The 11,313-nt window shown below is 41.1% G+C and overlaps 1 protein-coding gene across 2 annotated transcripts in view; it reads left to right on the forward strand.

Moving 5' to 3' along the window:
* Positions 1-10,911, forward strand: part of TMEFF1 (transmembrane protein with EGF like and two follistatin like domains 1) — a 266,232-nt gene extending 255,321 nt beyond the window's left edge. For both annotated transcript variants that reach the window (XM_088476339.1, XM_088476338.1), the window contains exons 9-10: positions 3,725-3,883; positions 10,031-10,911. In XM_088476339.1, the coding sequence (XP_088332465.1) occupies positions 3,725-3,883; positions 10,031-10,115 (244 nt within the window). In that variant the 3' untranslated portion in view covers positions 10,116-10,911. The remainder of the gene's footprint in view (positions 1-3,724; positions 3,884-10,030) is intronic.
* The last annotated feature ends 402 nt before the right edge of the window (positions 10,912-11,313 follow it).

Here is an 11,313-nt window from a genome sequence, read left to right on the forward strand (position 1 = left end):
TATACCTCAGCCCTGCCCCAGCCACCTCCCTCCATCGTGCGCATGCGTATTTGAGTACCATCGACCCGCTTGCGAGCGTCCTGCACTCGCGAGCGGGTCTGAATGAGACCCTTAGTTATGAGACTGGCAACTGCGATGCCGCCGGTCTCAATCCCGACAGGGGAATCCCGACAAGGGAATTAAGATAGGCATCAAAATACGGATGCCTATCCTAATCCTGACGCCGGAACACAAAAAGACAGCAGCCCAAATAAGGTACGTCCGGGGTGCCCTTAGTGTTAGCTGCGGGGGGGGGGTTAGGTTAAGATAGCGTAGTTGGGTTAGTGTTAGGTTTTTTTGGGGGTGGTTAGGATTAGGCACCCCTAGGGGGGTTACGGTTAGGCACTAAGGGGTGAGGGTTAGGTTTAGACATGAAGGTCGGAGACTTAGGTTTAGGCACTAATGGGGAGGGTTAGGGTGCTGGGTGGGGAAGGTTAGGGTTAGGCTACAAGATGGGAGGGTTAGGAGGAGAAGGGGGGAGGGTAATTATACCCTGTCAGGATACCATCCATCGGGATGCCGCTGTATGTATTCTGCCAGAAGGCATACCAACAGCCGGCATTACATACCGATTCCCTTTTCTACTGATTCCCTTTTCTACTGATTCCCTTTTCTACATACCGATTCCCTTTTCTACTTTTCTACTGAGATTTGCGCATATGCAAATCTCCAGGAAAATTGGGTTTGTGCCAGAGCTGGCACTGGACTCCTAGGTAAGAATAATGCAAGGATGAGGAGTGTGCAGTGTGTGCACTTCACACCCTGCACTCATTACAGATACGCTTATGGTGTGTGGGTGCATGTGGTGTATGCTGACGTACTGAAGTTTTGCCTTGCTCTTGCTCTTGTGCTTTCTTAATTTGTATTTCCAGTGTGCGTTTCTTTTGCGGCTCAATGTTAGAATTCAGTCAGAATTTGTTAAAGAAAAGTTTACAAGGGGCACCATTCTTTATATGCGCTGGGTGCTATCAGCCCTAGTTACACCACTGTTTAGCAGTTTGATAAAGTTTAGGTTACAAACTTTAAAATATTTGCAAGTAGCAAATCTGCTGACACAGCTACCACTCTCCATCTGGCTTTTAATTGGAAAAACAACCACGGTATCATATTGTCTTTTTCATATAAGTCTTTGAAATGGTTTTAAATGTCTTTAGCAGTAGAGAAGCATGCAGAGCAGAGCATGCTATATTCTGAGGCTTTTACTGCTATTTGTAAGGAGCTGTGCTGACTAAGATGTACAGAAAAACACAGTTAATGCACATTCGAAATATACAAATATATATATTCTAGCTGTTGAAATGGTGATAAATAATTAAATAAATAATTAAAATTATCTTATTTACACTCTTGAAATAAACATGACCTTGGTTTCATGCTTTGTATATAAACTTTAACCGAATTTTTCCGAATACCTAAACCTTGCCTAATACATATGTCACAAAGAATGTGCAGTATGTTAATGTGGGGGGGGGGAATAAAAAAAAATATATATAATAAGAATTATACATATAACATGTCTTAAACCATGTTTAACTAATTCAGTCAGTTTGGTGTGTCTTTTTAATACTAAATAGCAATACAAGCCAGTTCTTATATTACTAACACTACTAACACATTATATATATGTACACAGTATATACACACACACACATATATATATATATATATATATATATATATACGGTATATATATTACTTACAGGCCAGTTCTTATATTTGTTCTATTCAATATATTACTTACAGGCCAGTTCTTATATTTGTTCTATTCAGAAGCTATTATTTCCATGTTCTACTCCTACCCTTTACTTTTAATTACATTACATTTCTAATTTTCCTAACTACATTTGATTAATTATACTAGGGGGTAAATGTACTAAAGTGAGAGTTTTTAAAAGTGAGTTTTAGAAGAGATGTTGCCCATAGCAATCAATCAGATTCTACTTAACATTTAACTAGCACCTTCTAGAAGATAATAGCTAGAATATGATTGGTTGCTATGGAGAACATCTCTTTTAAAACTCACTTCTAAAAACTCTCACTTTAGTAAATTTATCCCTAAGATTCTATATAAAGTATCTATTGCACAAGGTAGACACAGCAAGGGCCCAGAATAGCACAAGCAGAGTCACAGGGTCAAACTGGGGCATTGTAGTTACATTGCAGAGACATAGTTGCTACAGACTGTCTGAAACTCAGAGTTCTAGTAGTGGGGCATCAAGGATAATGAGGGAGATATGAGATTTCTGTGTAACAGATACTAATTGTAATTAAGTCTCCTCATGTCTATATATTTTAAAAGTAAAACTGGTCATTCATTACATGGCTAATAACATTTAAAAATATCCCTGCTAATTATATAGATTGCCTAACAAAAATGGGAGTTGAAGGGACATATAAATACAATTTTAACGTGAGTATTCACATGTTAAATGGTTAACCTCAGCGGTCCTCAAACTTTCTTCTGCCGTGACACACTGAAGACTGACATATACTTATGTGACACGTATCAGGGAAATATTAAATATATAGAACTAAATGTTAATTAACTTTATTGTATTGTTAAAATCTGCTAGACATAACTGAGTAAAGCACAAACTCCCAGCAGTTCTTTTTAGTACCAAACAGCTCCTCCCCCAATTATCTTTAACCATTGTAGTTTAGTTAACCATAGGACTTAGGGGTCTATTTACTAAGCAGTGTTAGGAGACAGAGTGAAATGAGATAAGGTCGAGCCAATCCGATCCTAACTGCCATGTCACAGCAGTTGGGAGCTGATTGGCTGGCACCTTATCTCCTTTCACTTTGTCTCCTAACACTGCTTAGTAAATAGACCCCCTAATTTCCTATTAGTCTTACTGAGTTTGCTCCTCTTAGTGACAGACGTCATGATGCTGACACGTATGCACTGCTGGCACTGACGCTGCTGGGAGCCATGGGTTATAAGCTCAGAGTCAGAAAGCGGGACCTAACAGCTGATTCAGTACCCAGGGGAGCAGGGGCGAGAGTGGAAAAGCGCACTCTCCTCTGCTGATTGACGGAGCACTGTTGATTGACGGAGCACGTCCTTACGCGGAACCCGGCCTTTCACTCCACTGTCATTGTGTGCGTCATACCAGGCAACAACTTGAGACACACCAAGGTGTCTCGACACAAAGTTTGAGAAGCACTGATTTATCTTACGAGGAATTATTGTGTTTTCAAGAGAGAAAAGCAAATGGTATGTACTGTATGAATTGGTGAAATAGCCCAGCTAGCTTCTACATTCTAGAAGACTAATGTAATATGCACTCCTTTTTAATAAATAAAGAACATTACAGTTGCCTTTCTCTGATTGTTTTGTTGATGTGCTGTAACCCATAGCAACCTATCAGATAACATCTTTCAGAAACGTAGTGAAGTCTGAAGGACATATACATACAGTCTTGTTTCAGTAGTTGTCAGGTTGTTATGAAATATAACAGTATTATTAATGAATACTTCTACAGTATGTTTGACTTCATGCTGGCATTCAGAACAGTTGGGAAATGTGAATCTAATTATGACTTGAACTAGAGCAGAATATTTTTAGCAGGATGTAACCTTTGATGATGTGCAGCATTATTGTATATTTTCTTTTTTGCATTATAATGCTGACAATAAACCTTTTAGTAATAATTGTATGACCATTGTGCTTCTCTTTCCCCAGGTGTGACTCGGGATACACAGGTCAATACTGCGATAAAACTGATTTCAACATTCTCTACGTAGTTCCAAGCAGACAGAAGCTTACTCATGTCCTCATAGCAGCCATCATTGGAGCTGTGCAGATCGCTATAATAGTTGCTATTGTTATGTGCATAACACGGTATGTAATAAACATGTTAGTCTATTGTTACTCCTACTTTTCATTACAGTATTAATAATGATAATCTCCAGTATCATAGGTGCAGGGGGTGCGGCTGCTATGGGGCTAGGGCCTCCAGGGCTCGACCCTCCCACCTGCACCCAATTGCACTGCACTGCACTGAGCCCTGTGGGTGGCTTCTCCTTTCTCACTGATGCTGCTGGGACATTCCCGGACCACGGCCACACCTCCTCCCAGCAACAGTGAGGAGAGACGGAGCCATCCGATGGGTTCAATGCCGCTATCTCTGGCTCTGCACCTAAACATTCCTGCATGACTATTCTGAGCTCGACACTCACTATGTCTACAGTGAGCAGAGCTGTAGCTAGACTTTTTGGTGCCCTGTGCCAGAAAGAGCATTGGCGCCCCCCTCATTTTTCAAAGGGACATAATGCACCCAAAAAAGGGGAATGGCCTCATGGGGAAGGGCCAGGGAAGAGATAGGGGAGGCCAGGAGATGTTGGGGATGAAATAAGAGGAAGCTGCAAGTGACAATGATAATAAACAGAAATTTGACAGGCCCAAACAGCGCCCCCTGCCCTGCGGTGCCCTGTGCGATGGCACCGGCCGCACTACCCTAGCTACGGCCCTGACAGTGAGTATATTGACATGACAATGCCGGCACCTGGATACTGACACAGGTGTAATGCTACTTACAGCATCTTATCTGTGCAAAGGAAAGGAATGTTGATAGGATGGCCCTTTATATTTAATACATGAGTTATCAGCAGCAAATCCATATTTTGCAGTCATCCCTTCTGTCCTTCATGTCAGCCACATTTGAAGACGGCATGTGTTAATAGACTTGTATTCAGCAGTAGGTAATTCCTGCATAGTCACAACTGCACACATGTATTAAGCATACAAACTGAATTCAGTGCAGTCATGTAGCACCTGTACTTCTTATGTGTCCAGGCTCATCCTGCCCTGCTCCTTTACAATCATGTTCTTTCTAAACAGTAGTGAAAACATAATCTAAAATGTAATATGTAATACACTGTAATATTTTAGTTATACATTTGTGAAAAGAAGACTATAGAAAAAAAGATTATAACATTCTGTTTAAAATGTAATACAAATTATAGTTGGGTACGTATGTGATGGTGTTATTAGGCGTTGTGATGTTCTTCCATCAGTATGGCACTGTCTCACTGCCAGCAATTATATGTATTATTATATTCACATTGCTATGTGTATTACATGGTAAATATTATTATTTTAGTTATAAATGTCTCTATTATTGTTTTGATCTTGCAACTGTGATGAACTATGAATAGAAAAATGTTTTAATATGCTGATTAATATTGTTTGCAGTAACGCTTAATTAAGAGGTTTAAAGTTTACTTTTAAAAACGCAGACAGCAGAATTCTGGTGTTCCTTTCACAATGGTATCCCTATAGCCAAGCTGGATGCTCTCCTCACACCTGAAGCCCATTCCCTGCTGCTGGGCATGCTCAAGAGACAGGCAGCCATGCTCACCATTTGGTTCATTTATTAATAATTACATTTGCAATGCGATCATGCCATGGGCGCAATATTAGCACCCATAATCTCATTTTAGTATGCTTACATAGCGGTGGCATGTATTAAAGAGCACCTGCAGGTATGGAGCCTGTCCCTGCAATGTACTCGGGGTGAAGAGACCATCTCCTCACTCCTGTGCCGGACTCCTGCACATGCACGGTCTACAGAAGGTCTAGCCCATAGGCTACAGCAGCAGCACAATGCCATCTTTGCATAAACTGCACATTCTGGAGCTTGGTTATTCTGACAGCATTGAAACCTATGGGGGATGCGGCTGCTGTCAGCAATGGACGGACCGTAGCAGATATCGGAGATAATACATCTGGGGGATATTAAATATTTGTGGGTGTTCTGGATTTATGCCGCAAATATTTAATGATAAATAGGCCCCTAAGCCATACTTTCCTACACTCCCGGAAGTCGCGGGAGGCTCCTGATTTTTTTGGGTAGCGCCCCACACCCCCGTAAGTGTAAGTGCTTCTCCCGCATCCCGCCCACTTCCAGGTGAAGTGGGCAGAATGGGGAGAAACTTACCTGAAATCCGAAGTCTGTTGTTAGGGGGCAGTTCTTAACGACGCAATTCTATGATAATTGCGTCATTCGGCCCACCCCCTATTAAAGTATTTGCAATTTGCTGGGTTCATTGCGAGGGGGTGTGGCCTAATGACGCAAATGGCCCCGCCTCCATCACTACCCGACTGCCTTTTGGCATGTAGGGTAAATACTGGCTACTTTTGCATGTAACTGCAAATGCTGGACAGCTTTAGTTTTACACTGCAATATAGATCTGAGTTTGGACACACCCCTCCCAAATCTAAGTCTGCACAGTGTGTCAGTCCCACCAGCAGTGCAGGTGTAAAGTTACTTGCTTTTTTATTTTTTTTGCTCTCATCTTTTATTAGGGTCTTTTATCAGATCCTGTTATGAGACAAGAGCACAAATATGAACTCTACACGCAGACAAGTGTACTGTAACTGATAGCTGACTAGTAAAGCTGATGAGAACACAAGTCACATCCATATGTGACTATCCTTATGCATAAACTACTTCTGTGAGATTAGAAAGTTGCAAAGAGAGAAAATGATTCTAGTCAGGAGGAACTGTGTCACTTGTTAACCAGCAATGTTTTAGGCTTTTAGCATATGTACATTACTTGATGTTTGATAACAGTTAGCCCAGAACCCACAGGGACAGCGGTAGAGTTAAACGTTGTTCCTGCAAGTTACTTTCCCGGCATTTTGTAAGACTCCTCCAGGGGAACCTGACACTGCGCATGTACACAGTGTCAGATTCCTGAACCGGCTGGTGACTGCAGTAAAGGGATTTGAAGATCTCTCTCCTGCGAGTGAAGCCTCCATAAGCATAAAGTGGCTTACTCCATCTGAGGATGGAGTAAACCAATAGGGTCAAGCTCCGAAAAGCTTTATTTTATAGAGTTTGGTACATCAGATCGTAGTCCCCATAAAATAATAATAATAATGGGGACTGCGATCCCCATTATTAGTATACTTACCCGACCCAGCTGTCAGTATTCTGACAGGAGGCATCCCGACACCCGGCATTACATACCCATTTCAGCAACAACACATGCAATTATGCAGAAACTGCAGTTTCTACATACTTTTATGAAAAATGCTTGATAAATAGGCCCCTTTGTACAGTCTTTTAAATAGAATATTTAGTTGTCTTTAAACCTTGTGCTGTTTGATTAGACGGCCACATATAAATAAAAATAAAATTGGACATGTGAACATGGTTCTATATGAAGAATAAAATTCCTTTATCACCTGATCTTTAGAGTCAGCCCTCCAAGCACACAAGAGTTTTTACGACACAAAGGGCCTTTTCTGTTTCAAAATTAAATAAAAAAAAAAACACTGTCATTCACGGGGAGATGAAATAGCATGAGCCGTGATGAAATAACAGTCCAGCACTTGATATGTATCCAAGCAAGGAAACATTAGTTGTAGATCATACCTTGCAAATATGGCTTAGGAGAAGTGCGTAGCTGGGCATTGTCCGATCGCACACACTCCAAGGTAAGTGTGCTCACAAGGAGAGAGCTGGATGGGGGGCCCATGAGAGAGCTGGATGGCCCCCCATGAGAGAGCTGGATGGCCCCCCATGTAGATGGCGTGTCACGGAGCGTCTCCAGCCCAAACTCCACAGGCAGCAGTCCAGCAGACTACGTTGAGTCCAATAGATATCTGCAAGAGTCCCGCTCTCTCACTCCGCCAGCGGAGAAGGACCAGGCAGCGTCCACCCAGCTAGCAGGACAGGACACTGCCTGGTCCTTGAATGACAGTATTTTTTCTTTTTCATTTAATTTTGTATGGGACATTGTTACATTAAGTCCCTCATTGGATACATATCTTTCCACATACCATTTGCTACATAGTAATGGAATTACTGTGATGTGTATTAGGAATCCCTGCACTCAACAGGTTTATTGATGAGATTTAGTCTTATTGTTGTTTTATGAATATTAGTAATATATGATCAATTTTAATAAAAATATATGTGAATATCTATATTATGTGTTTTGACAAGGACACACCAGCGCAGTATTTTTCTTGTTATTCTGCTCAATTCTGAGGCTGGCAAACCTCTTTCATACTGCGGCAGGGTGCCTCCAATTTAACAGATTTACACAGGTTCAGTTCATATCTAATTTTTGGGGGACTGTGCCAAGGGCTCTGGCTTGTTACCCCACGTTTGCTCCCCAAAATAAAGATTTTGCACTTCTTTTCACCTGCTATTCATAGGCGAATCTGTTTCGCCTATTACATTGCATTGAGTTTCCGCGTACGCGAAAACCGGCTGGAATTGAATTTGGAGATAATCTTCGACCAGGCAGCGATAGGCAAAACTTTTTCGCCAATTTCGGCTTTTCGCCCGAATACGGCCCTAATTTGTATAAGTGACCACTGAGTGTATTCTGATTAGATGGTCATGAGTTTGGTTACCCACACTGCCTAAGTGAAATTGGAATAGACAATAATACAGATTTCAATGTGATTACATACTTGAAAAAATATAAATAGTAATTGCTGTTTATGTAGGAAATGTGTGTGTAGTGTACAGGTGCACTGGTATAACAGAGTTATGTACACACCCACGGGCGTAACTAGAACTTTGTGGGCCCCATAGCAAAATTTTTAAGGGGCACCCCTACTCAGGTCTCAACCAGAGTGTATACATATATATTATATTTATAAATGATCAGTTTCATGATAGCAGCAGCAGCACAGTTTTTACTCACATCACTGCCTGTGTCTCAGACTCTACTCACTGAAGAAGCCGCTTTCTTGCTAACTGATGGACGCTGCTCATGCACCACACAAGTCCCTCCCAGTCCTCCTTACCCGCCTCCCGGAGAGGAGAGAGACTTGTGAGATGATGATATCATCATCTCGCAAGAAAGGTAGCGCTGCAAACTGCTGGATTGACAATGTCAGTGAGTGACACTACAGTCCGCTCTGACACCCGCACCCCCCTCCCCCGACCGCTTGCACGGCCACCAGGCCATTTACCCAGGGGGTGTTTTAAAAGTAAAATACAAAAAATACTCGGTAAGGTACAGGGGGTTGCATGCTGGGATGATGGGCCCCCTAAGCCGTCGGGCCCCATAGCAAGCGCACCGTTTGCACTCCCCATACGTACGCCACTATACACACCAGTTGAATGAGTTATCACTACAGACAGCCCAGTTGCTTAACCAGTAGGATGGTTTATTGAAAGAAATGTTATGTACGACTGTACTCACTGTGACACTGGTTATGATGGAGCAGAGTGGGGTGTGATACAGTTTACCAGCCAGTGACTGTATATAACTTGCGGGTAGCGATGCAGGTTGCTGGGACAGCTGTTAATGCAGGTAAATACTCATAGGGCTTGGTGGGAATCGAACCCAAGTCCCTAGTGCTTTGTAACAGCAGTGCTAATCCCACTGTGTTACTATGTTACCATAATGTCATAATTAATTTTTTAAATATGTTGTGTATTAACTAATAATAATAATAATATTAACCATCACAGCATACTCACCTACTTTAAGTTTTTCCTCCCTGGGAGAAGCCTGGAGAGGAGAAGCAGGTGGCGGCGATGAGGGGCGAGCCCTGATGTTTTGGGTCATTAAGCCCCACCCCCTCAGGGTAAATTACCGCAAATGCCGCATATTTAACCAAGTGGTGGAGTCAAATTATGTGATTGTGTCATTAAGCTCCGCCTCCTGCTTGCCCGCCCGCCAATCCCCATGAAAATTCTCCCCATTCTGCCCACTTCACTAGGATGCGGGGACAGAGTGGGGAGGATGCGGGGGTTACCCTAAAAATCGGGAGCCTCCCGCAGGTTTCGGGGGTGTAGGCAAGTATGCATCACAGTGATGCAATAATATTTTAGGATAAAGTTTGTTATAAGCTTACTCAAATCTATATGTTTGTGGTGACTTTAGATTATATTTTTCTGTACTGTAACTCTAGGTTAATACAAAGACATAAATAGTTCATGAGTTTTCTCTCACCTGTGATTTATCTATGAAGCATGATATGTGCTCACATGTTAATTTTACCATTTACTTGCAGGAAATGTCCGAAAAACAACAGAGGACGTCGACAGAAGCAGAACCTTGGTCACTTCACTTCAGATGCTTCTTCCCGGATGGTGTAGCCTCAGTATTTTTTTCCCCTCTTGTTTATTTTTTATACTTACATTGACCATGTGATGTACATTTTTATTATATCTTTTTTTAAAGAATGGAAATATTTATTTCAGAGGCCTTATTTTTGGACATTTTATAGTTTTGCTTTGTTGGTTGTCTGTTGTATTTGCAAAGCATTAGCTCTGGCAGCAATGGACTGATACAGCTTTCATTATCCGTATTATTTGTTATTTTTTAATATTCCTTTCCTGGAAACATAGACCACCTTTTTTTTTTGTATCTGCTTTCGCATGGTTGTATATTATCCATATTTCACTCTTCAAGCATCCCGATTTTTAAAGTTTTGGGGTCCAGCCACAAAATTTGCAAAGATTTGTTAACTGAGGGCAAGTCTACGTTTATAACTTTTTTGATGTTAATAAAGTATTATAAAGATGAATTTGTGTGCCAAGCTGTTCTCAGCCAGCATAAAACGATTTACACTTTGTAAACTGGTTTTGAAACTGCAGTCATCATAACAGTATGGCATAGACTGTAACTCAATCTAAACCTCCAATCTAGACAAAATGGTGGATGAAATGTTCACTACATCCCCACAATTGGTTGCTCCTATGGAACAAAGGCTCAGGCCTCCTGTGGTTGTAGATGATGAACAAACATCAAAAATGTAATAAACCCCAGGCATGAGCTAAAGGTAACAATGTTTACAATTTTAATTTTTTTTGTAACCAAACTTCGTAGAAGACACTGTGTTTAAATAGACATTTCAATGTTTTATAGAACTTAGTTATGGATTTTTTTTTTTAAGACACTGGCTATCGCATGATATGTGAATTGTAATCTGTGAGTAGTGGTAACACGTTAAATATGTTCTATGGTTTTTAACCTTGACATTTACATTGGGCCTGTTAATCAGAGGCTAGGGAATGCATTAGGGGCATTGTTCTGTGGTGTCATTATCTGTAACTGTTTTGTATATCTTTTATTAATTTTTGTTGATTGTGTTTGTGACTATCTGTATTTTATACACAATTGCTGAAAAAATACATGTGAATTGGGCACCAAATAAAGACACCACAAAAACAATAGCCATTGCTCCCGTGCCACAATGGACCCTTGATAAAGAGATCCCTCTTTTTTTAATACAAATGTAACATTTAATAATTCTAGGGAGAAAATGTTTCCTTGGTCTGACATTAAAGTTCG

Source organism: Taudactylus pleione, unplaced genomic scaffold, assembly GCF_031769625.1.
Source record: "Taudactylus pleione unplaced genomic scaffold, aTauple2 ptg000186l, whole genome shotgun sequence".
NCBI lineage: Eukaryota > Metazoa > Chordata > Amphibia > Anura > Myobatrachidae > Taudactylus > Taudactylus pleione.